The sequence below is a fragment of the Canis aureus genome, chromosome 2 (assembly GCF_053574225.1).
Source record: "Canis aureus isolate CA01 chromosome 2, VMU_Caureus_v.1.0, whole genome shotgun sequence".
Taxonomy (NCBI): Eukaryota; Metazoa; Chordata; class Mammalia; order Carnivora; family Canidae; genus Canis; species Canis aureus.
The window spans coordinates 17,937,582-17,965,221 of record NC_135612.1 but is presented as its reverse complement, the minus strand read 5'-3'; the positions used below and the strand labels follow the sequence as shown (position 1 = coordinate 17,965,221).

Below are 27,640 nucleotides of genomic sequence, written 5' to 3'. Positions count from 1 at the left end.
GTATGCATGAGAGGAATCTTAAGTCTACAGGTGTTGAATGAGGCCTAGGGTAACACAGTGGTAGGACTGGAGTTGAGGCCTAGGTCATTTTATTCTGGAAGTTGCCTGTTTAATCCTACCCAACATTGCCTCTATTATGGGATTGTAGGCATATGACCTTCATGGAACTATATTAGTCATTCAAAATAAATCGCTCTTTAAGGAAGGTGTGGAGGATGGGGTAAACAGGGGCCAGGAAGGGTTTCTTACTATGGAGCAACATGGCTCTCCCAGGAGGTCTTTGTGAAAGCTAGAAAAGGGTAACTCTTTCTTCAGGAAGTGTTCAATTAAAAAGCTTTCTGCAAGAAAAATTTCCATAAAAAATTAGAAAAAATTATAATTGTGACGTGGATGACACATCCTGGAGTTGTGCAGTGTGTAACTGGCACTACCATACGTGGCACCTCTGTCCCCTAATCCTCTGTTATGGGCTGATTCATGGCCTTGCAAAATTCATATTTTGAAATCCCAACTCCTAGTACCTCAGAATATAATGATATCTAAAAACAAGGTTTCTAAAAAGGCAATCAAAATGAGGCTGTTGAGGGGGTGGCCCTAATCTAACCTGACCAGTGTCCTCATAAAAAGAGGCAGAGACATGAGATGTGGCAGGCACAGAGAGAAAAACATGTGAAGAGGCAGCAAGAGATTGCCTTCTGCAAGCCAAAGAGAGTGGCTTCAGAGGAAACCAGTCCTGCTTTTGATCTTGGACTTGCAGTATTCAGGAACTGTGAAAAAAAAATTCTGTTGTTTTAAGGTACCCAATCCGTGGTATTTTATAGCTATGACAGCCCTAGCTTAACATTTTCAATTTACAAAGCTAAAGCGTTGATGCAGATAGTCCATCATGGGCATTCAGGACGCAGCACACACAGTGAGAATGAGAGGTAGGGATGGATGGGAGGGGTATGAGAGAAGCCTCTTTACATGATAGCGAACTCTCAGCATCTTAATAGCTTGATGCTTCTAATTCCACATTCTGTACTCTTCACCTGGTACTGTACTATCTCTCCTTTGTAGCATCAATTACATTTTTATTATGTATTTTTTCATGGAATTATTTGAATAGTCTTTTCTCTCTGTGCTCCATCAGAAGAGATCTTCCTTGTGTCCTTAGTGTTTGCATTTTGAGTGGCACAGACTAACCAATAAATATTTGTTGGGTGCATGAATAAAGGAAGGAAGGAAGGAGTATATCCCTGAACTTGTGAATGTTTTCAGTCAGATTATTAACTGATTAACAGTGATACATACATCCAAGAAAAATGAAAGTATAATAATTATACAGAATAACAATATATTTTTTCCAGTTAAAATGACTAAAATGTACCCAGAAGTAAAACATGGTTTTATTAGAGTACTTTGCTTAAAGGATTTATTTTTATTTGGTGACATACAAACCTGAGGTCTGGACCATTTTCTATCATTAGGAGTCCCATGACTTTTCTTCATGCACCAGGTTCAATACACCAGCCAAATTCTAGCAATTATGTGTTTCCTTCGTAGAATTCCCGAAGAGCATGGATTCAAAAGATAATTCTTTTCTTTCCCCTGTTGGCTATTATGATCATTTATTGAAACCACCAATGTGCAATGCAGCTAGTGGAAAATATCAACTTGGGCCACAGCCATAGTTATGTTCTTTGTATCAACAAACCCCCACACGTTAGTGAAACAATTATTTGATTTATGAGAGTTTGAACTCAAGAGTAGACTAGCTTGATGATTAAACTGATTAAGAATAAAAAAAGAGGTGAAACTTGAAGTTCCTATGCAACACCTTTAGCTGGTCTTTTCAAACTCCTATTTTTTCCATATACCAGTACTAAATATTTTACATGTATTATATTATTTATTTTAATTATTACCAAACTCTGTAAAGTTGGTATAATTATTGGCCCACTTTTTTAGATGAAGTAGTAACTGGCTGAGTGAGCTTAAGCAATTTGCTCAAGGTGACCCAGCAATCACTACAATCCAGACTTTTCCTTCTTTTTGCGCTGGTTACAAAAATATGACATTTATTATAATTTATAAAATAGATAAAGGGTTAAGAACAACATAAAAAAAAAAAACCCCAAAGCCAGAAAGAGCCATGATTGACATTTTGGTGAATGTCTTTCTATGTTTATTTTCTATGATTGGATGTGTCTTGTAAAATGTTATATTTTTATATAGTCTTTTATAATTGGTTCTTAAATTTTTTAATATTATTTTATTGAGAAGATTTTTACAGCATGTTAGTGATTATATACTATTCTAATTAATTATAGTATATTTAATCAGCCTTTTGGACACACACACATATATATATATTTATACACACACATTTTAAAAAGATTTTATTTATTTGAGAGAGAGCATGAGTGGGGGGAGAAGCAGAGAGAGGGAGGGAGAAGCAGACTCCTCTTTGAGCAGGGAGCCTGACCCGGAGCTCAGTCCCAGGACTGCAAGATCATGACCTGTGCTTCAGGCAGACCCTTAACCAACAGCCATCCGGGCACCTCTTAGCTATATTTTTAGAACTAAAGTTAATGCTTTAAAGGTAAAATTTTCTTTTTTATATTAGTTGTAAAAAATTACTGTAATAAAATGTAAATTGTTAGAATTTATGCTTAGATATAATTTATATTGTCCATCTCTAAATTCTATAGCAAAGATAGTTTTCTCTGAATTCATAGACTTTTTAAGGAAAAATCCCATTTTTCTCTATGTTTACTTACTTTCCTTGATGAACACTGTCTTCCTTAAGAACCCGTGAGTTCCCTAAGAGCTCAAACTAGGCTAAAGAACACAGACCCTGTGGTGGGGTTCCAAGGTGCAAGTAAGCTTGACACATGGGAAATGGCTGCAGAAAAGCAAGATGAGGACTGACTATGGATAGACAAAGTAATGGTTCCATTCTATTATAGAGAGAGGGAAAATATTTTTTTCCCCTTTCTACTCTCTACCATTGTACAATCTTAAAATCACTTTTTTGAACTTTTGGAAAACAAAATTTCTGTAGCAAACCAAAACCATTTGTATAAGGAAAGAGTTGTTAGTTTTGTGTACCTGTAGATAGTGCATTATGGGAAATATTTGAGAAAAATTTTTTGCTTGGAATGGAAATTATTTTCAGCAGGAGCTATCAACTGAAATACTATCCTGCTTGATTTATTTTACCTAATAAGTGATCCTTAATATAGAAAAATAGCTCCAAATGATTTCTATGTTTATTATTATTGAGCATCAATTGTTTTGCTAATTTGAGGTGTGCAGTTTTTTAAAAGCTTTTTTTAAATGATAGTGTGAGATCTACCTCAATAGCTCAGACTATGAATTGCCTAGGCAGCACTTTTTTTTCCATGGGAATTAATGGAATTTTAGTTTTTAAGGCATTTAAGATATTCATTCTTGGTTCTCAGATCAGATCTTTTGAATCAGAATATCTGAGTAAGCATCACAGGTATTTCTGTGTCACTTTAAAGCTTGAAAAGAAAAAAAAAGAAAAAAAAAGAAAAAAAAAAAAGCACTGTTTGAAAACTGTATCTGGGATAGCCATTTTGTTCCTGCATTTGTTCACGTAAACTAGCTGCTGACCACTCAGTCTGTGAGGGGCAGCAGGTCATGTACTAAGGGATATAAGATAGTAAGACATAGTTCTTGGAAGGGCAGAGAGCCTAGGATCGGAAAGTAAGATACATGAGTAAAAATAATAAGTATGATACGAAGTAATATGTTTTGCTGTAAAATGAAGGCAACCAAAAGCTCTAGAACAGCAGGAAAAACTTCTGATGGGGGATCTGTGGGACAGTGAAGCAAGACTTACAAGAGTGGAGGACATCTGAACTGACACCAAAACAAGTGTGTGTGTTTGTGTGTGTGTGTGCGCGCGTGTGCATGCACTGGGGCTGGGGGAGACTGTCTTAAAGGGAAAAGAAATGGTGGGGCTCCAGGGCAGGAAAGTGGTCGAGAGCAGGATTCTAGCCAGCATGGCTGGTGCCCAGAAAGGCAGGAGTAAGACTGAGAAGCAGCTTGGGGTGCATTTGGAAGTAGCTTGGAGTATTTGTAGAGCAGAGGAGGGAGAAACCAGAATATTTCTGATAAGAACAATGACCCAATCAAGGCAGAGCTCATACTCAAAGCAGAAGCCACCTGCCAGATGTCTGAAATAGTTGAGGGGCTATGGTCAGGGAGCCAGGTGGGAAGTCAAAACAAAATTAGAGATGAAGCAATGGGAAAAAGAAAGCAGCAGAAAGTTGCAAAAAAAAAAAAAAAAAAAAGTGCTGAAGAGAAAAACAGACCCGAGTTGGTATTTAATTAGATATAGTGGGGGTGGGTGAGGAATGAGGCAGGATGACTCATGTTTGGAGCCTGAGAGAACAAGTGTACCCTTAACAAACAAGGAAGTCAGCAGAAACTGGTTCTTGGGGAAGTTTAATTTTAACTTTGAGGTGCTTCCAGGGGATCCAAATTTAATCCCTTTGTTGGATCCTTTATTACAGGGAATAACAGACAAGTCCATTCCATTACCAGAGACACATGCTGTTAACCATTATCACCTACTTCACTGTTTCCAGTGAGCTTTCTACCCTCTCCCCAAGGATTCTCTAACTTCTAGCATAAGTGTTGTCAGGTCTCTTCTATACGTTAGATTCAAGAGACTGAAGGATCTGCAAGGCAAGTAAACATTTTTCCTTGTTAATTTTGATTACTACTCCTACTAAAATGTCAGTGGCTCACTATGGCAACCCACAATGGTTCTCCTCACTAGGTCCTACCAATGATGCCTTCCATACTTGCAGTAAAACCATGGAAGAAGGACAGAGTGAGTCATGGAGAAAGAATATTCCATCTTACTACCCCAGTGGAATTGGAATTCTGGGAGAGGTCAGGGTTAGAAAGAGGTTGATAATTTGGGAATTATTTACATGGAATTGAGTGGGAAAGCAGTGAAGCAGTTTATTTTCTGAGTGTATGCTTTAGCAAGTTTTGTTTTGCAATGCGTATTTTGTTGGTGGCTGGCTGTGTCTTCTAAAATAGATCCTACTGTACTAGGGCACTGTGAGTCATTCCACATTGTTTTCCTCAGCTCTACTCTGGATTTGTCCCTCATCAACTTCCTCTTCTATCTAACTATTTGCCAGTGTTTCTGTCTAAGCATTTCTCCTGTCTCCACTAAGGTCAGAGAAAAGGGAAAGAAACCGAAATCGTACCATCAGCCAGGGTTTATGTAGTTATCTGGTATGTTCTCAGCATCATGCTGGATGCTTCAGTCACATCGTATGAGTGATTGGAGTTAGATAAGAAAAGGTTTACTTTATATGACAATGATTAAAAGTTTGAATTATCAAGAGAGGCCATATATTCTAAACATGGAAGAAACGATTAGGTTGCTGCCAGGTAATTGATAATGAAATGCAAGCTCTTAGAGGTTCTTGAGATAGTAGGGATACATTTTCAGTTATATTTCTTTCTGACATAAGGCTCAATTATTTTTCACTTTTCTCCACACCTGTATAAGGGAACCCTGTATCATTGTGCTTGTGACTCTTTTTATATACAATTACTTTTATCTGCCACATCTTCGATATTGGCTTGTACATTAGCCATTGAAAGGTGAATTTCCATTCTTCCACATAAAGCTTTTTTCAGTCATTGTAGAAATAAAATATATATTATAATCAGCATCATATTCTTTAAATGAGAATGATAAGTAATTTTCTTTATACAGCAAATATTATGGAAATGACAAAACCTTTTTATGTACGTTAAGAGAGAAAGAGGAAATAGTGTTTTAATTCAGCAGGAGGTATTTTTGTTTTGCATAACTAAGACATTTCTAATTTAGGGAATAGTGGTAGGTTAAAGTTCAGGGGATTCAAAGAAGGACTAATGTAATGTATTTTCTCTTTCTCTCTCTTTTTTTTTTTTTTTTTTTAAGATTTCTGTCAATAGACCAAAAGAAGACCTCTGTAGGATGTTTGGGTTCAGGTGAGGCTAATTCCAGGCAAGTCTGCTGTACACAATCACAGTCTTACTTCCCTTTGTCTGGGGCCCCAGCTCCTTAGTGCAGAGTTCTTGCCTGCCTCCCTCTAACACTGTCCCCTTTGAAAGCTCCTACCCCAACCTTGGACCCTGCTGTTTTCCTTGGTGGCTCTGATGGAAGGCATCGAAGCACTTGGTATATGCTGGTCATGGGGGATGTATTTTGGGGCAGTATTTTTCCTCTTAATCATCTCTGTTCTAACTATTCTCTGGGTGCAGCATTAGTCTAATTATAGCAAAGCTAAACAAGGTGACCTTTAGCCCAGGAACTTTTTCAGTTTCATTATATTTTGAGAGAGAAGAGTTTTTCAAATAATCTCCCTGCTTATTGGTTTTCATCCTGCTTTGTGGGAAGCATCTAGTTAATTGATTGATCATGTGATTTTACTTTTGGCAAAATAGTGGGCAAGTTGTCTCTAAGCCGATTCTCCTATCTAAAAGTAAAACTAACCACACTTCAATTCTAGGTTTATTCTAAGGATTAAATAAGATCATGCATAATACAGAGAACATATATTTGATAAAAGAATCAATTAAATTCAATTTATCACCAGTATTGTGATGTGCTTAACTTCACTGTTAATTCTGAATTTCAGAGTTTTGAGAATGGCACACATAATTTTATATTAGCTTATTATAATAGCAGCCACTTATTGAGTGCTTACTACCTGTGAACCTCTGTGTTAAACACTTAATATTAACTGGTTTAATTCTGACTACAACATCAGGAAGAATGTTCCATTATCTCTATTTTATGGAACTTGGATGGAAGTAACTTGCCTAATGGCAGCCTGTTAAAGTACTGTACTCCTGATAATACTATACTACCTTCTTGTGACCCTCTTCTAAATACTGTTGTCATATTTTGAAAGCACAGTGCACAAACTTGAACAATGATTCTCTGTTGATTGTGAGTTTGACTGTGAGGCAGGAAATGTTGCAATTGAATGGAAAGAACTTGTGGACTTGGAACTCTATGATAAGGTATATCATGGATTGAGGCCTCTGTGGACAGCTTTCTTCCTTTCTAGAAAATTAGCCAAGAACCTGAGCTCTGGAATCATATTTTCTGGGTTGTAGCCCGGCTCTGCTACTTAGTAGCTTTGTGATCTAGGGCAGGTTCAGCTCTCTGAGCCTGAGTTCCCTTATCTATCAAATGGGGATATTACCTGCCTCAAGGAGTTGTTGTGAGGATGAAATGAGTTAATACATGTGGATTCTTTAAAGTAGTGGCTGACACTTGGGAAGCACTATTAGATATTATTAGTGTTTCTATGTCCTTCACTTTGTATCTCTCTTCTAGCTGTCTTCATTTGTACATCATTGCACTCTTGCTAAGAAAGGCATAAATTTACTTAAAGATGTTGTGATACCTGTCCCCCGGATCATATTCTGCTTTCATCATTTCGAGCATATTTTAATAGAGGGAAAAGTTGCTTATTACCTTTGATTTTTTTCTATCTTATTACTGCTTAAGAATTAATAGGATCAATACTCTAGGTGTTTTAATTCTGACTTCATGTTTATAAAATTGAAATCTGTTAAAAATTAATATTAACAGAAGCTAAATATATGGAGTAAAACCTATTGGCCTTCTCTTTGGTCATAATTTCAGATTAGAAGTAAAAGTGAACTTAAAGCATATGACTGGATAGTTTTTTCTTTTTTTATGCAATCATTGGCTATGAGGTACATTGGATAGGTGTCTTACTTAGCCTTTTTGCCCAGCTCAAGGAAGAGTTAATAAAGTAAAGTTATGTAAAGTGCACTGAATTCCTCAAGAGAGAAGTGTTATATTAATACCTGCCTCACAGTGATGTTCTCAGACTTAATGATAGAAAGTTGGTAAATTGCCTTGGTACTCCCAGTAACATCCTGATGAAGCATCATTTCGTTTTATTGCAAAGAGCTCTAACTTACACAGAATGCAAGTTAAGGGGGGGATAATATCCCAGTCCTTATTTTACAATCAGAAGTACATAAAATAAAAAGAAAACATTTTGTTCCAGTTGTGAGTGATAGAGTTGATCATTTTTATATTTTCCTTCTCTATTACTTTCGGGAGAGGGGCGGAATTTATAATGCACAGTTTAGTCATTAAAATATGTAATGGCAGGAATAGCGATCATGATACAGAGACCTTTAAGGACACTATTATTCAAACATTTAAAAATTAAATTCCAGTTTTAAAAGAGTCAAACCCCGTTTTATATGATTCTATTAAGTTTGGCATTTTTGAGACATGTCTTAAATCAATACCGGTAATACTTACAAACATCAGTAGAGAGAATAGTATTGTACACATATTCTTGCTGTAGGGTACATTTTAAATGTCTAAACACTAATCAATATAGAGAAATTAAGTATTGACTAAAATAGCTTTATAATAAGTAATTATTGGTTTGCTCTTTTAGAAATTAGACATTTTCACTTTGGGAATAAAGAGTAAATTTACTGTCATGAAATTAAAGTGTTTTTGACCTTTTTGTACAACTTTCCTCTCTCTATGAAATGATTAGGTTTAAATATGATTGCACAGCTGTATTATGTTTCAAGCATCAATTTTTAATTATTATAAGGTCAATGTTAGAACAAATGTGATTAGTACAGTACCTCAGTGCACTTATTTACTTTCCGCTCAAAAACCACCCTGTGTTTACTAAAACCAACCTGTACATCTCTCTGCTGATATGACTAATTAGATTTATGTCAAATCCTTTATTTTCTTCTCTAGTGTTCATCCTATGTATGTAATTATGTTGATTCTTTCAATTTTAAAAAATATAAATTGCTTGACTTATCTCTTCCCTTCAAGTAGATAGGACAGTTATTTTCCTATGTGTGTGTAGGTGTCTCTGTGTGTATAACCCTATATATTAATAACTGCACAGTTCTCCTGCCTTTGTATAATATGAAGTCTTAGTCAGCTTGGGCTGCTATAACAGGATATCATAGACTGGGTGGCTGAATGACAAGCATTATCTCTCACAGTTCTGGAGGCTGGGAAGTCCAGAGCAAGGCATCAGCCAATGTGGTGTGTGGTCAGAGTCCTCTTCCTGGTTTGCAGATAGCTGTCTTCTGGTTATGTCTTTACATGGCCTTTGCTTGGTGGGTACCCATGGGAAGACACAGAGGGAGCTCTTCTTCTATGAGCATTAATTCTATTATGAGAACACTCATGACCTCATCTAAACTTAATTACCGGGAATCCCTGGGTGGCTCAGCTGTTTGGCACCTGCCTTCGGCCCAGGGCGTGATTCTGGAGACCTGGGATCGAGTCCCACGTCAGGCTCCCTGTGTGGAGCCTGCTTCCCCCTCTGCCTGTGTCTCTGCCTCTCTCTCTCTCTCTCTGTCTTTCATGAATAAATAAATAAAAACTTAAAAAAAAATAAAAAAATAAACTTAATTACCTCCCAAAGGTCCCACCTCCAAATATCAGCCCATCTAAAGCCCATCTAAAGAGAAAAGGGGTTTCCTTTCCAAGTATGGGTTTACATGTTTGTAGAGATTTCTTTTATTTTCTTATTGCTCCAAGTGACTTTGGATTTAGCTCTTTAAATGAAAAGATATGGCATATGAAAACAACAGAATAATACATGATCTACATAGTAGTCATTAAAATTCCTTACATGTTCAACATGAATAGTAATTCAGGTTTTAACAAAAAGGTAGTTTTTAAATTCTTAACTGTTTCTTTGTATTTCATTTCTGTTGATAGATTATTTATATTTTAAAAATAAAAAGTCCCCATTTGTTGTATTTAGTAAATGAAGCAGTTTAAGATTTCCTACAAACCAGAACCAACAGGGGGATCCCTGGGTGGCTTAATGGTTTGGTGCCTGCCTTTGGCCCAGGGCACGATCCTGGAGTCCCGGGATCGAGTTCCGTGTCGGGCTCCCAGCATGGAGCCTGCTTCTCCCTCTGCCTGTCTCTCTCTCTCTCTCTCTCTCTCTCTCTATCATGAATAAATAAATAGATAAATCTTAAAAAAAAAAAAAAAAAACAGAACCAACAGGCCAGATATTCCATCCTCAGGGCTTGGTGAATGAATGGTCAGATACTGGTTGGGCTCCACTGGGGATCTTCAGATGCAGTAGCGAAGAATAGGTCATTGCTTGGCTTATGACAAGTGGTAAAGGGGCTGGGGAGGGGGGGCAATGACTCATTAGTAGTGTTGATGAGAGTGGGCTATAAAGAAGGTAAGCCTTGCCTTTAATTCCTTCATGCTTCTTCAGTCAATTGAGTAGGGGCAAAATAAACATTTATAGGGGTTATAAGAACTTCTGTGTTGGTTGATGCGGTTTTAGCTGCCATTTCCTTCTCATCCACTATGTTATTTTTGAGTCACATATTCTGCAAATAGTTGCCTTTAAAAAGAAACACGTAGGGTGTTCTTGTTGAGAAATTTCAAGGCCTAATAATTAGGGTTGGATGATGGAATTCCAGGCACTGAAACAAGGAGTTAGGAGGCATTTTGGGATTGGATGGTTTTCTCAAACTTCTTAAATTGTGTTTCTCAAGAGTAAGCTTGTTCTCCGTAGTTTTGTGAGCCACTTATTCTCTTACTCCAGCTCTTCTGCTGCCTCCACTCTCCCTATCTACATACCAAAATATTGTGAATAATGCCCTATGAACATTGCTAAAGAAATTCTTTTTCTTTTAAGCATGACATAATGAAAACAAGCAAAAGATTTGTTATCATACACTGATGTAGAAGATCATGAACATATAATTTGGTAGAATGTAAAAGCCACGGAAATATTGCTTAGCAAGGTTAAAATCAGGCTTTATTCCTCTCAGCCAAGGAACTTGGGCAAAAACTTTTTGAACCAGGAAATGTCACTGTTTTTAGAGATCACACATGCGGTGCAGCAATTATATGATGCCTTTCTCAGTTACCTTCATTGACCCACTTTCCCCAGACATACTTAAAACACTTTAAAAGACAGGAGGACCAACTATGGTACTTCATTTTCAGTCTCTGACTACCTTTAGATTTGCTTTCTATTTCAAGACTGTACTAATTTTCATCCTGGTTTTGGACATATACTAATTTGTATGAATTACACATTTAGAGCAGATTATACTGTGTTCAGTTTGGTGGTCAGAGGAGTCTACTATAGAGTGTGTGAATATGGGCTCCCAAATGGAGGTGCAACAGTATCCTATTGCTGTATATTTCTCAGTAAAATAAAATCCATGTATTAATTATTCAACTTAGTTTGGCTAGATATTCAATATTAGTTGTAATTCGTTTGTCAATCTCTTCTTTTTTGCTATGGTACAGGGTACTCAGGTGGCTTACATAATCCAAAAAAAGTAGGAAAGGGCTTTTGGATATCAGGGCTTTTTTTTTTTTTTTTTTTTTTTTTGCCATCGTGATAGATGCTCAGGGTACAAACTTTGATGGCCAATTTGGAGGGCGGAACTCCACTCTCTCTAAGTAAAACTGGGACAGAGAATTTTTCCAAAGCTTTGGTTTTTAAAAGACTGTTGGAAAATGAAGTTTTTGAACAGCCTGGAGCCATTTTACCTAGCTGATTATATTTGCCCCTCTCTGGCATGATGAAACACTTTCATAAAGACACATAAATAGCCAATTATCCTTTGAAAACATGATCAATCACATGAGGAAAATGAAAATACTATAATGAGAACACATTTTATGCCCCTGGATAGCAAAAATGAAGCATTACAACTATAACAAGTAATGGTGAAGAGAGGGAGAAATGGAACAGAGAATCTGTCGTTGAGAGTATAGTAAGATGCAACAATGAACAATAGTCATATTTTGCTGTGTTAGACATTACTCTGAATTGTGAGAAAACCTTTGATGGCTATGAGGCTGCAAGGTAGAGTGACCAACTTGTCTTGACTTGTTGGGAACTTTTCTGGTTTAAAACTGAACATCCTTTGTCCCAGAAATTTTCTTAGCTCCAGGCAAATTGGGATAGTTTAGTCATCCTAGGGCTATGGAAAATATAGGGGGACCCTTAAGAGATTCAGGGCAGCAGCTATTTCTTACGTGTGGAATTATTTCAATATTTAAAAAACTGGTGAATCTATACCTGTGTATACCAGCTGAAAAATAGACACCCATTTCAGAAGATATTTTGATGTTATCATATGGAGTTTATCAATATACAGTTTCCCTATGACCCCCAAATTCATCTCTATGACGTATAGATTAGAGCAACTCCTGAACATGTGTGGTGGGAGATGTATACCAGCATTTCATAGTTGTGTTGTCTATAATAACAAAAAATTGGGAACAACTTGAACATTCTGCAGCAAAACATGAGATTATTAAAGATAACTATATTGTGTTTTTCATACAATGGGATACTATGAAGGAATAAAAATGAGGGGACCACAGCTATGAGTTCACCTCAAATATACTGAGCCAAAGAAATAAGTTGAAAATACATGGGATATTGTTCACTTATGTGAAGTTTACCACCTCACACCAGTGAGAATGGGGAAAATTAACAAGGCAGGAAACAACAAATGTTGGAGAGGATGTGGAGAAAAGGGAACCCTCTTGCACTGTTGGTGGGAATGTGAACTGGTGCAGCCACTCTGGAAAACTGTGTGGAGGTTCCTCAAAGAGTTAAAAATAGATATGCCCTATGACCCAGCAATTGCACTGCTGGGGATTTACCCCAAAGATACAGATGCAGTGAAACGCTGGGATACCTGCACCCCGATGTTATAGCAGCAATGTCCACAATAGCCAAACTGTGGAAGGAGCCTCGGTGTCCATTGAAAGATGAATGGATAAAGAAGATGTGGTCTATGTATACAATGGAATATTCCTCAGCCATTAGAAATGACAAATACCCACATTTGCTTCAACGTGGATGGAACCGGAGGGTATTATGCTGAGTGAAATAAGTCAATTGGAGAAGGACAAACATTATATGGTCTCATTCATTTGGGTATATAAAAATAGTGAAAGGGAATAAAGGGGAAAGGAGAAAAAATAAGTGGGAAATATCAGAAAGGGAGACAGAACATGAGAGACTCCTCACTCTGGGAAATGAACAAGGGGTAATGGAAAGGGAGGTGGGCGGGGGGTTGGTGTGATTGGGTGACGGGCACTGAGGGAGGCACTTGATGGGATGAGCACTAGGTGTTATGCTATATGTTGGCAAATTGAACTCCAATTAAAAAATTAAAAAGAATAAAAAAGATTAAGTTTAAAGTAGGCAAAAAGAAAATGATATTTTTAAAGGGAAACAACAGGGGCAACTGGGTGGCTCAGTCAGTTAAGCCTCTGCCTCTGGCTCAGGTCATGGTCCCAGGGTCCTAGCGTCAAGCCCCACATCAGGTTCCTAGTTCAGCCAGGAGCCTGCTTCTCTCTTTTCTACTCCCTCTGCTTGTGTTCTCGCTCTCTGTCAAATAAATAAATAAAATCTTTTTTTAAAAAAGGAAAAGGCAAACAAACATTCAAAATTGTAAAGAAAAGCAGGTGGATAAAAAAGTAAAAAATTCATGGCAGTGATTCCCTGTGGGATAAGGAAGGGGCTCACAAAAGGCTTTGAAGATGTTGAAATGTTCTAATTCTTCAGCTAACTAGTGATATGTGGTTGTTTTATTTATTATTTTCACCTAGCATACATTATACACACACGTAAAATACTTGACAAAAATTTTGAAAATTCCAAAAAGTTAAATTGTGGGGGTCTCTAAAAATTACATTTGTATGTTTTTTTTTAAATATTTTTATTTAGTTATTCATGAGAGACACACACACACACACAGAGGCAGAGAGAGACACAGGCAGAGAAAGAAGCAGGCTCCATACAGGAGCCTGACGTGGGACTCGATCCCAGGACTACAGGATTACGCCCTGGGCCAAAGGCAGGTGCTAAACTGCCGAGCCACCCAGGGATCCCCACATTTGTATGTTTTATGTCCTTTCAAGGGATCTGGGAAACTTATCACGTAACAAATATTTTTTACTGTGTATTAGTTATGTAATGTTGAATAAACTCAAATCTCTGCCTTCAAAGGGCATAAATTTTAGTGGAGAAGAACAATAAGCTTCTACATAAATATATAAATAGGTAGGTACAATATGTATGTTATAAAATATCAGGTTGAGATCAGAATTGGAAAGCAATAAAAGACAAAGTAAGAAGAGAGAAGGTGATGGTGGGGTGTCAGAGTCGATTTTTTGAGTAATCAGGAAGGCTTTCAGAAGCTCATGACATGTGATTAGAGTCTTGGATGAGGTGTGGAATCAGACATGTGAATATTTGGGGGAAGAACATTCTAGGTAGAGGGAAGAGCCACTAACTTACCTCCCAAAGCCCACTCCAAAACCTTCCCCCTCATCTGGGCACTGTGTACAAAAAAAGAGGAGTCTCTGTCCCTCATACATCCCAAATACCTTTTATTTCTCAAGACTTAGAGAAGTTATCCTTTTGCTTCCATATAGGGCCAATAATCCTAGGCCCCTCACCAGAGTCTATGGCCTCTGTAAGCAGAAGCATTTCCAAATAGAGCCCTGTTAATTTCCCCCTGTGGCAAGAGAGTCTCCAAACCTCTAGGAGTCCAGGGTACGTTTGCTGTCTAGGAGGTAGTTGAGAACAACATCTCTCATTCTTTTGGGTCTTTAAAGAAGCAAGAAGAAAACAAATGATGATTGTAATAGATTATCTTGCTATGTTATGCATGATAAAATGTTTTGAAGTCCGATTGACAATAGTGTCTATGAAAGCTGCAGAATCAGTCTTCAAAAAGGCCCAGCATAGGTTTTCTAATTTTAGAGTATGAAAGTATTTTTACATGAGAAGGTTTTGCGTGGTCAACTTATATGATCATCTTTAGCTATGGGTAATAGAGATCCTGGCATAATGAACAGATGCATAATGATGTCAAACCACTCAGCTTCTCTGAGTGTTAGTCTCTCATCTGCTCTTACCTGAAATGGTTATTGTGTAGATTAAATAAATTAATGAATATGACTTCTGCAGTAAAGTTAAGAATAGTCATTGTAGCTGATGTGACCTCTGCAGTAAAGGTAAGAATAGTCATTTGGAATTCAAAACATTTTTTTTAATGGTCTATGATTTTGTTTTTAATTATCTTAAGCCTTATCACGTAAGTTACAAATCTGTGCTGGTGATATATCTCCTCTACTTCAATCCTTCTAAGGAGTTGGCAAAAGTACCATCGTTACCAATCATACATATATGGTAATTCTAAAGTTGTGTTTTTGAATAGCTGTTTAAAAGACAATCCTGAATTATAACTTAGTCTGGCTTAGTAAAGAATAAATAAATTTGCTACTATATCTTGTCACACTGAATTTTAAAAGCATCTGACCTTATAGATCATATATAAAATGTGAGAAGTGTTAAATATTCTTTATTTAGTATTATACATAAGCCAAGCAAAAATACCTTTCATTAAGCAAAAGGCAATATATTAAATGCAAGGAATTTTAATTAATTTGGCATATTTAAGACCAAAAAGATAAAGTGGACAGTGCCAGCTTATCATCAGTTCTTGTGTTTAATAGGGTAATGAACATGACTTGAAACACAGCTAAGTCTTGCTGTTCTATGGACAGTGACCCTTCACTATTTTCTCAATATTTAAACATATTAATATAACCAATTATATATAACTTTAAATATAAAACCAATCTCCTGCTGATTTAGAGCTGGCATTTGCTATCTCTGTGAAAAGCTGAACATTACTAATCAATTCCAATCATGTGGTTAGAAAGGGAAAACAGTGATAACACTTGCTGAACCAGACTTACTATAAAAGTTCCAAAAGATAGTCATACTCACTTCACCAGAAGCCAATATTATTTCAATCAGGACTGTCCAAAAGAAATAGTCTATCAGCCATTCATGGTCTGAATTCTGATGTATGAAATCAATTTAAATATAGTATACATAAAAGAAGTCATGAAACATTTTTGTTTTGTAATAGATAAGGCAGTGGCCAACTATTGCTCCTTAGTAGCTTTTTTGAGATAAGCTATCAAGTCTGTGCTTTCCCCTGCCTTAATGCCAGTGAAGATCACTTTTGTTTTAGGGATGTACTTCTTGGAATTCTCCAAATACTTCATTGATATCTTCTCTCCCCAGGTGATGTCTTTGTTCTTGTTTGCATCCATGTAAGAAAATCCAGGGGCCTAACCTGCCTTTTGTCCAAATAAACCATGAGGAATTGGCCCAGTCTTGTGCTTGTCTCCCTTTCCCACAGTATGGTACTGGGCATACTTATGAACAGAAATCTTCTTGCCTTCTCAACATCACTCATCTTAAAATCACTCTTTCATCGCACATGAAAGTTGCTGACTCGCAAGCCAGACGTCCTACCCAAGACAAATTTAATTTTAAATTCTGGTTCTACTACTTAATAGATGTGGCTAAGTTTCTTTTCTGAGTCTTGAGTTCCTCATTTGGAAGCTGAGAATTCATTCAAAAATTTTGGTAGCTTACTTAACTAGACTCTGTGTTGAGTGTTAGAAAATAATAATAATGGGAGGGGTGCCTGGGTGACTCAGTGGGGTAAGCGTCTGCCTTTGGTTCAGATGGTGATCCAGGGGTGGTGGGATTGAGCCTCCACTGAGTGGGGAGTCTGTTTCTTCTTCTCCCTGTTTCCCTACCCCTGCTTATGCACACTCTCTCTCAAAATAATAAATAAAATCTTAAAAAAAGAAAATAATAATAATAATGGTAATAATACTCATTATGAATTCAACAGTTTGGAGGAATAAATAACTTACAACATCAGCTGCATTGTTTGGTTCATAGTGAGTGGAAGTAATTATTATTAATATCTGAGTATTAATATTTGTATCTTCTGTTCAGAACTCTAGACTTGTATATTCAACTGCCCACTTGCTATCTTGGTTTGGATATATTATAGATATTTGAAATTTAACACATCAAAATAGACCCATTTTTTCCCTTATTTTCCTGCCATCTTCCTTATCTCAGTAAATAGCAAAATCATCCTTTAATTTGCTTAATCACCCTTGATCTCTTGTTTTCTCTCACATGCTATATCCAGTTTTGTTGACACACTCACCACCATTTTGTAAATAACAAGAGGCTTAAAGAGCTTAAATAATGTGTACATGATCTCACAGCTCGTAAAATAAGTGTGGGCATCAGGATTATGGTTCAAGTCTTCTAGTTTCTAGCCCATTGCTATTTTATTTTACTATTATACTTTTTATTAAACTATTTTATGGTATCAGGGCATAAGTAATGATTCTTCTTTATCAGCTTGTTTTTTCAATGAATTAGTACATGTTGATTTAATGCTCATAATAACTATCTCTTGCAAATACCAGCATCTGTAAGTGTGGCCAGAAAATTATGAAGTACTATTTTAAAGAAAGCTATTTGTTTCTGAGAATCTAATTTTAACAGGAGGACAAAAGGACATTTATATTCTCAAATAAATAGAGCACCGATGGAAAACAAGATTTTGATGAACTTACACTAGGAGATACTATCATACAAAACTGATGGCATCTTTCAGAAACTGTTAAAAGCCACAACAAAAGCAATAGAGGGAATTAGAAGTCTCTTCAAATATCTACCCTGCCTACTCCTGAGGAAATCTCCAGGACAATAGGAATGGTAACTAGTTTTTCAGGAGAAATCAATACTCTTCTTTGTTACCAAACATTAATGAGAAACATAGGGGAAAAAGAGTAAGGTGGAGAGAGAAAAGCCAAAGAGAACTTATTTTTTTTTTTTAAAGATTTTATTTATTTATTCATAGAGACACAGCTAGAGAGAGAGAGGCAGAGACACAAAGGGAGAAGCAGGCTCCATGCAGGGAGCCTGACGTGGGACTCGATCCCAGGTCTCCAGGATCACGCCCTGGGCTGCAGGCGGCGCTTAACCGCTGCGCCACCGGGGCTGCCCCAAAGAGAACTTATTTATGCAGATTTAAAGAATGCTGAGTATAATAGTTATTAATTGCAGTAAAAAGGCACTAATTAGATTTGCATTTAGTGTTGAAGGCAGCAACCTTCTCTGTGATTTCTCAAACTCATATTTATATGAAAATATGGTCACCCAAGAAAATGATTTGATTAAAACTCTTCACTTTCGACATTGGTAATTACCACAATATTTTTTTTATTGCAGTCTCTTTGAATATTAGTTATCTATTTAATTTTATGATGCCTGTCACTGACATACCTAACTGCTAGAAGTTGATATGGAAATACACTTATCATTAGTGCTTACTGATGTGTGAATTAAACATTGGTATAAAAGATGCTTCTCACAGTCATGGAAATGTTAATTAGATTGGCAAGTAGAAAAACAATTCTTTTGAGCAAATTTTAATATAAGCAGCTAGAATAAATATATTACACATAAGGGTATTCTGATTCATGTATTTTGGAAAGGAGGACAAATGACTTTGGCAGGTTCCCTCTCCAAGTCATCAAATAGGCGTCTGTTTTTCTAATTAAGTATTTTGACACAACTTTGAACGTAACAAGGTAATATGAAAAGATTATAGGAAGATAAATGATAAGGCACAGCATGATGAAGCTGCCAAAAAGTATATTTTTTGACTATTTAAAAATTATGCTGTAAAGAAAGGAGAGGGATGCCTAGGGGGCCCAGTGTTTGAGCATCTGCCTTTGGTTCAGGTCATGATCCTGGGGTCCCATGGGGACCCTGCTTCTCCCGCTGCCTATGTCTCTGCCTCTCTTTCTGTGTCTCTCATCAATAAAAAAATAAAAAAATCTTAAAAATAAAACCCAACCAAAAACGGGAAGAAGTGGTAGTCCTGCTGTATTTCCTGTTGGTGGGAGCACATATGGATGATTGTCTTCACCAGTGAGGGCTGTGTCTTTGGGGAGAGGAAGAGAATGACAAACCATGGGAGAGGATTTGAAGACAAGATAATGAAGTCAGTTCTGAAAGTCATGAGATTATTTCATCTAGAGAAATAAAGGCATAGATAGATATATTAGTCCCCTTTATAATTTTTTTTTTCTAAAAAAGAAGCTTTGGTTAGCAGGTTTCACTGCTATACTGGTTAGTAAATATTTTAAATTTTGCCACGGCCTCTGCCTTAAGTGTGTCAGAGGCCATCATAATGAGTGAGTTTTTTTTTTTTTTTTTTTCCACAGAGCTACTAAAAGATCTGTCAATTGAAAGGATACATTCTCCACAAAAAGTAGTAGGATTATGAATAATGTATATATTTTTCTGAATAGATGTATACAGAAAAAACATTTTGAATACACACACACATATATATTAATATAATATATAACACACATATAATATATATGTGTGTGTAAGACCAGGAACTAAATGAAAGACTTCACTTATAATTTGACAGTTATGTAAGGAATCATATATAAATTTATTTAAAGAATAAATAAAAGACTATTTTCAATTTATTTAAAGAATTTTTGGTGTCCATTACAGCCTGGCATTTTGGCTGTCCAGCCTGCCTGTCCCTTAATACAACTTTGGTTGGATGGCATGTTTATTGGAAAAATCAATAATAAAATCAAGTGGAGCTTAAATGTCTGGGATATAGGACTCTTAAGTTCATCCCAACACTAGGATACTATAATAAGATCTCAAAAGATAAGTTGGTATTCAAGGATATGCAAAAATATCTTGATTGAAACTATTCAGCTAACCAATTGATCTGTTTTTTTGCATGTGTCTGGAGGTTAGGACACAATGGTTGTAGCTACAGACTACCAGAAGGAACAGGCAGTAAAATTCACACACTGTTCCTCCTGTTTGTACCATCTTTCAAAAGATTAGTGTTAGTCCTTGATTATAGAATCTTCCAAATGAAAATGATTGCATTTTTGACTTTTTAGAATGAGATTTTTATTTTTTTATATTTTTTATTTATTTTTTAATTTTTAAATTTATTTATGATAGTCACACAGAGAGAGAGAGAGGCAGAGACATAGGCAGAGGGAGAAGCAGGCTCCATGCACCGGGAGCCCGACATGGGATTCGATCCTGGGTCTCCAGGATCACGCCTTGGGCCAAAGGCAGGCGCTAAACCGCTGCGCCACCCAGGGATCCCTAGAATGAGATTTTTAAATATTATGAACTTGATATCCAAGGTAGAAAGCCAGCATTTTCTTTCATTACTAATGTTTCTTGTGATTTCTAATTAAGACAGAGGCAGTTTGCTGAAGAGACAGTTTGTGTGAAATGCAAATCTGTAAAGTTGCAGATTGAGTTTTTCTGCCCTTGCCTCCAGTCAGCATTTTATTTTAAATGATTTAACCATATATATATGTATATATATAATTTTTTTTAAAAAAATTGCTCCTTGTAAACATATATATGTGTATATATATATATATATAATTATCTCTATACATAATTTTTAAAAATAAAATTGCTCCTTGTAAAATGTTTCAGTCAAATTCATGGGGGTAAGTACTGCGCTCTTTTTGTGTGTGTGTATCTGTTAGTGGCCATGGATTTGCTGTCATTTGCTCATACTTTTTGCTGGTCTGAGGTTTGTAACTGATCAATTGGGATTGCCCTATCATTTTGCCTTTGTTAATGCAGAGATCGCACTAGCTCAGGTCTTTATCATAATTCTGGTTAAAAATTTGGTCATGGCTCATGCTAGTTTTCCAAGAGCTAAAAAATTAAGTTTATGATTTAGCCTTGTTTGCCCTCACTACCACATTAAGTAGGAAAACTAGGAAATATTAGAGATAAACTTATAAAGAAGGAAACCATATCTATATTAAGAAAACTATAAAATCTACTGAAGTCCATTACCCATTCTGAAAGACACCATGCTCTTGGCTGGGAAGAATTAATAATATAAAATGTCAATAGTAACAGATTTGTACATATATTTAATACAACTCCAACTAAAATTTCAATATATTTAAAGCACTTTGGACAAAATGATACCATTTGAATATAAAAGAATGAGCAACAAGGTTAGCTAAAGAAGTTGGGAAAAGATGAATGGTGGGAATAAACTTATATTAATAGATATTGAAATATTAATCTATTATTAACAAACAATATGGCATTGGTATAGTACCAGAAATATCTACTGGAAGAATAAAATAAGAGAACTCAAGTTAGTATACAAAGGATTTAATATATGGAAATTTTATGGGAACAAATTTTTTGTGTAATAGGCAGTATGAATACAATTGGCTATTCATTTGGAAGAAAGTAAAAATGGGATCTTTATTCTTTTTATTGTATACAAGGTACAAAACTGAGCAGGATTAAGGATTTTTTTTTTTATTTTTTTAAATTTTTTTTTTTAATTTTTATTTATTTTATGATAGTCACAGAGAGAGAGAGAGAGAGGCAGAGACACAGGCAGAGGGAGAAGCAGGCTCCATGCACCGGGAGCCTGACGTGGGATTCGATCCCGGGTCTCCAGGATCGCGCCCTGGGCCAAAGGCAGGCGCTAAACCACTGCGCCACCCAGGGATCCCAGGATTAAGGATTAATATATTATGAATTCGTTAAAATAAGCTAGCTCTCTACCATCTATCAGTTGAGTGGGAAAGATTTTCTTTCTTTTTCTTTCTTTCTTTCTTTCTTTCTTTCTTTCTTTCTTTCTTTCTTTCTTTCATTCTTTCTTTCTTTCTTTCATTTTATTTCTTCTTTCTTTCTTTCTTTTCTTTCTTTCTTTCTCTTTCTTTCTTTCTTTCTTTCTTTCTTTCTTTCTTTCTTTCTTTCTTTTTTTCTTTCTTCTTTCTTTTCTTCCTTTCTTCCTTTCTTCTTTCTTTTCTTCTTTCTTCTTCCCTCCCTCCCTTCCTTTCCCTTCCTCCCTCCCTCCCTCCCTGCCTCCCTCCTCCCTCCCTCCTTCCTTTCAAGTTTTTATTTAAATTCCAGTTCACATATGGTATAATATTAGTTTCAGGCATGCAATATAGTGATTTGACACTTCCATACATCACTCTGTGCTCATCACAAGTGCCCTCATTAATCCCCATCATCTATTTCACCCATCATCCCACCTACCTCCCCTCTGATATCCATGAATTTACTCTCTATATTTAAGAGTCTGTTTCTTGGTTTGCCTACCCCCTCTCTCTTTCCTCCTTTTGTTTTGTTTCTTAAATTCCACATATGAATGAAATCATATGGTATTTGTCTTTCTCTGACTAACTTATTTCATTTAGCATTATACTCTCTAGCTCCATCCATGTCACTGCAAATGTCAAGATTCCATTCTTTTTTGATGACTAATATTCCATTATATATATATACATATACACACACACACACACACACACACATACACATATACACACCACATTTTCTTTATCCATTCATCAGTCTGTAGGCACTTTGGGCTCTTTCCATAATAATTTGGCTATGGTAGATATTGCAGCTATACACATTAGGGTGCATGTATCCCTCTGAATTAGTATTTTGTCTTTTTGGGGTTAATACTTAGTAGTGCAATTGCTAGATCATGGAGTAGTTCTACTTTTGACTTTTTTGAGGAACTGAGTTGGAGAGATTTTCAAAAGTAAAGATAAATTGTGGTAAACCATACTAACACACACACACAGTGAAAGCCACAGAAAACTATATTCTAGGTTTCTAGTGTTGATTACCTTGATGGAGATATGATGATTTATAGAAAGGTACAGGTAGGACAAGAAAAAAAAAACACACACAAGTGAAGAAAGAAGGAGTTAATAAATTTGTTCACAATAAAAATTACCCTGAAAGATGTAAAAGTGTGTGTGTGTGTGTGTGTGTGTGTGCATTAAAAGAACCATGGGCAATGGGCACCTACAGTGTTAATAGTGGATGTTGCAGTGTTGTGGAATTTCTAATGATTTTTGCTTCATTTTGCTTTTCCGTATTGATTAAATTTTATTCACAAAGAACATTTATAATTATATAAGCAGAGCAAAACTACTGAAGGATTTCTGACTGGAGAGCTGTCAGACCTGAGGAATAAGAAGAGAAAAATGGAAGGGTCTTACAGGTGCACAGGAAGGTATTAAGTGACTACATATTGCAGCAAATGTTCATAGGTTTTTCCTTCCCTTTTTTTTTTTTTTTTAGATTTTACTTATTTATTCATGATAGTCACACAGGGAGAGACAGAGAGGCAGAGACACAGGCAGAGGGAGAAGCAGGCTTCATGCAGGGAGCCCGACATGGGATTTGATCCCGGGTCTCCAGGATTGCGCCCCGGGCCAAAGGCAGGCACCAAACCGCTGCGCCACCCAGGGATCCCTAGGTTTTTCCTTCCTTAAAGCTATTGACATGTTAAAAAAAGATCACAATTTGTTATGGAATATGAAGCTTTTAATTTTTGCAGTGTTTGCAGAAAAAGAGGGATAAGCTTATAACAAAAGGAGGAAAATAATGTTTGCTGCTTCTGTAACTATTATGGTTTTGTTCTGTGTCAACTAAGCTTGGTCTCTTTCCCATTGTTCTTTTCCCTGTGTGATTTTGGGTTAGGGTTGCCAAAAGAGAAATTTAAATGAGATTTGGGGGACAAAAAGGAAGCAATGGCTATTATATTTTGATATATATACCTGATGAACTTATGAATCTGGCTGAATAGATTTAGATATTGCCGAATAGGTTTTTGTTGGTGTATATGTGTTTGGTGGTGGTAAAATAAGGAGGTATGAAACTCAAGAAGAAACTGTTTTGAATAGAATGTAGAGATTTAAGGAATGGTTTTTAAGGAAAGTTAGGGGAAATATACAGTAATCATGGTTTTCTGTATTAAAAAGTTTCTCACCTTCAGTGTCTCCCAACAAGATTTTCTGTCAATGGTGACATCTGAGCAAAGATCAAATCTACGGTGGTACAAATGCAGATCTCAAGAGTATACCTGTGAGCCCCTTTGTTGTCAGCCAAGAAAAATTTAACAGTATGCTTACCAGGTTTTCTAAGAATATTCTGGCAAACTTTCTCTGCTAGAAAATAAAGGGCCTGAAGGATCCTAAGTGTATGACTCAGATATTTTCAACTAGACGACAAGGCTTCAAAGTTTTTTTTTCGAGGTGGGGAGGGACAGAGGGAGGAGAGACAGAATCTTAAGCCTGGTGCAGAGCCTGATGTGGAGCTTAATCTCACAACTCTGAGATCATGACCTGAACCAAAATCAAGAGTTGGACACTGAATCGACTGTATCACCTGCTCGAGGCTTCAATGTATCTTAAAGTCATTGTCTCATGGAACATTGGTACTTAGGCCAAGTATTTTTTGGAAAGAAATAGGGGTGTAACTTTTGTTGAATGGAGTGGATTATGATTTGATACACAGGAAGCACATAAAGCTTTTAAAGGAATTGTATAAACTTGGCATGCAAAGAATGAGATACTACAAAACAATAAGGTTTTATTTTCTTAACCTGGAGGAGGCAGGCTGAACAAAACTGCTTATTACAAGAATGCCTATTTTTTTTCTCATGGGGAAAAATGATTCAGAGTGTGGAATCAACATCTCAGAAGGAGCAGCCAAAGTTCCAGTGAGTCATTCCCAGGAAGCATGACTGTGCTGTTATCAAGAAACTGGGAACACACACCCAGATGGATTTCAGAACTGCTGTGCTTCCCATTTTGTGTTTTTGTGAAAGGCAGTATCTGTTTCAATTATCCTGAGTTTTCTTATCAGTGTGTGGGCTAGGTATGTGGCAGATAATTTTGCCTCTTTAGTTGACAGTCTTCAGCTTGGTAGGAACCATTCTTGAGAAACTAAATCCAAGGAAACGGCACGTCTGCACCTGGACCTGACTTAAATGACAAGATCTTGGAGGCTGAGATGATGATATAGTGGGACAAGAATGTTGGAAATGTTGAGAGAGTGAGTGGGAGAGGCATGAATTTTGGTGGCCCAAGGGTAGACTGTGATAAATAGTAAAAAAATGGCCCTTCTGAATCCTGTTCCTCTTTATACAAATACACATGCTCCTACTCATGTCAAAGGACAGAGTTAAATTTCCTTCCCTTTGAGTCTGGGCCCATGTTAGTGATTAGCTTGACCAATAGAATGCAGTAAAAATGATTTTATGGCATTTTAGAGGCTAGGTGATAAGCTTTACTGCTTCTGCTTTGTTCTATTGTAATGCTTGCTTATGAGACTTTCTGTCTTAGAAATTATCTCCTACTCTGGGGAGCCCAGGCAACATGGAAAGGGCACTCGTAGGCACTCCAGGTGAACACTCCAGCTGAGCTCCCTCCAAGAGCCAGAATCATCTGCCATCTTGGATAAGCAGTTCAGCTGAGCCTTAACCATTGTCTTCCTTCAATTACATTATAGAACCCAAGTAAGCACCATCCAGTCGAGCTCAATCAATCCATAGGACTGTGAGAGAGTATAATAAATTACCTTAAGCCACTAGATTTTATGATGGTTTGCTCTGTAGCAAAACACAAATCATTTTTTCACACTTATCACACTTCTTTCCCTCCATATCGAATACCTTGCTTTGATACTTTCCTAGCATTTCAGAAGCAAATCTTATATCTGGCCTCTACTTGAAAACTCTAAAATTCACTCTCTTTTTTCCTGAGAATTTCACTTGTTTCTGACTCTCTCCTTTGCACTTGAGATGTAATTTGTCTCATGTTAATTTGCAGTTAGTTAGTTACATTTTGTTTTTAAAAGTCCTTGATTCATTCTCAAGTGACATATTCTCTGCTTTTTGCATTCAGTTGTAGATTTCTCAAGGCAAACTCAATTTCTTATTCCTCCCTTCACAGCCCTCCAGTTCATTCTGATCACTCAGTAGTTTTAACTAACCTAAACCTTTTATAGTATGCTTTTTGGAATTGGAGGAGGAGTTTTTATGTTCTCTGTTGTCCTGGAGGTCCTACTAAACTTGCTTAGTAAAAACTATTAATCACCACATGAAATTTCCTGTTCTACACCACATTAATGGTTTGAAAATCTGGGGACTATTTTCTTATTTTTCTCTGATCCTGTCTTGATTTGGTCCATCGACCAGTTTTCTTCATTTCCTACTCCTGTGGTCCTGGTAGTTTTCCTGACTTATGCCAAGCTTCTTTCTGCCTTAGGAGTTTTGCCTTTAAGTTTTCTTCAACCTAAAGTTCTCTGTCCTGGCTCCTTCATACTCTCCTTCTCTCAGCTCAGATATCACATCCTCAGAGATCTTTTTCTGGCCATCCACTCCAAAGTAGCTCCAAACTCTATTCTTTTATTTGATTTTATTTTTTAAAGCATTTATCATTACTTGGAATTTTCTTCCTCATGTATTTGTTTATTTTCTGGCTCCCCTTAATGTTGTTTGTCCTCTTCTCTCACTAGCATGTGAAGTCCAAGAAAGAAGAGTTGTTTTTGGTGATATGTGTGTGTATGTGTGTGTGTGTTGTTATTGTTTATTTCAATTATTGCTATATTTTCAGAGTATGATAGATGCCTGGTGCATTGTAGGTATTCAGTTATTTTTTTGATGAATGAATGAATGAACTCTCATATTCTTCTCTCCATCAGCATAAGGTGGGCCATGGAATACCAGCACAACCCAGGAGCTCTTGATTCTGGCCACTGGGAACTATAGTGACAGCACTTGATTTGGCTGGTGGGAGCAGTAACAGTAGGGGACTTTAACAAATTTGAAAAAGCTCAACTCTCTCTGCTATGAAATTGAAAGTGTTGGAATCTTAGATTTCTTATTAACATTTTTGTGCTTAAAATCTGTGTTTATGCTTCAACAAGCCAGAATTGGAATGACTGGGCATCAAAATGAAAAATTTAATTAATCAATCAATTAATTAATTAAAAATATTTTATTTATTTATTCATGAGAGAGAGAGAGGCAGAGACACAGGCAGAGGGAGAAGCAGGCTCCATGCAGGAAGCCTGATGTGGGACTCAATCCCGGGACTCCAGGATCATGCCCTGGGCTGAAGGCAGGCGCTAAACTGCTGAGCCACCCAGGGATCCCGAAAAATTTTATTTTAAATTATTTTAATTACTTTGCCAATTGGAATACATTTTGTAGAAATTAAAGATAAGCACTTTCATTGGCTTACACTATAGGCAGAATATTTGCTTTTTCTTTTAAATATATATGGCAGCTTAAATAATGGAATCAGTTGTCAATTCATTTATTGTCATACAGGTAACTTTCTCTGTAAGTGCATAGCCTTATAAATTCCAGAGGAAGTGTGTGGTATTCAAGATTCTACAAAGAGAATGAAGGAGAGTTCCCTATAATAAACTTGGAAATTTTTTACTCTTTAAAAATAAGTAAGTTTTAGATTTCTTAAGCTCATCCATATCCTATTTTCTCCTTCCAGGCACACAGAAAGATTTTGTTTTCTCTCAACCTTGCTGTTGGGAAGAGCCATGTAACTAGTTCTGGCCAATGGGCTATGAGCACAAGAGACTTATAATTTAGTCGTGTAATCACTGGCTCGGGACCTGTGTCTCACTCTTCCCCTTCTATGGTGTCTCAGGAGGCTGCGTATTCCAGATGGTACAGACATAAGATGGGAGAGCTTCCATAAACTGGCTCCCTCAGTGACTCTCTGGTGACCTATGTGGAGTCTGTAGCATGGGTCCCTGAGCCACTGAGTCCCTAAATGACTGTCTGT

At 36.7% G+C, this 27,640-nt stretch overlaps 1 protein-coding gene, 1 long non-coding RNA gene and 1 pseudogene across 46 annotated transcripts in view; 1 reads left to right on the top strand and 2 right to left on the bottom strand.

Annotated features, from left to right (window-relative positions):
- LOC144293771 (uncharacterized) overlaps positions 1 to 27,640 on the top strand; it is a 583,355-nt gene that overhangs the window by 66,580 nt on the left and 489,135 nt on the right. The window lies entirely within an intron of this gene.
- LOC144293718 (uncharacterized) overlaps positions 1 to 27,640 on the bottom strand; it is a 110,185-nt gene that overhangs the window by 9,846 nt on the left and 72,699 nt on the right. For 6 of the 22 annotated variants that reach the window (XR_013361002.1, XR_013361001.1, XR_013360991.1 and 3 more), the window contains one exon: positions 14,451 to 14,687. The exons of 13 other annotated variants lie outside the window; for them this stretch is intronic. Coding sequence is in view for 2 of the 9 variants with exons in the window: in XM_077864761.1 (XP_077720887.1) it covers positions 14,621 to 14,687 (67 nt within the window). In the remaining 7 variants the exon portion in view is untranslated. Of the gene's footprint in view, positions 1 to 14,375; positions 14,417 to 14,450; positions 14,688 to 27,640 lie in introns of those variants that run through there. 3 more of the 22 variants (XR_013361036.1, XR_013360997.1, XM_077864747.1) reach the window with 1 other exon arrangement.
- Positions 14,694 to 18,952, bottom strand: LOC144291465 (cytochrome c pseudogene; annotated as a pseudogene).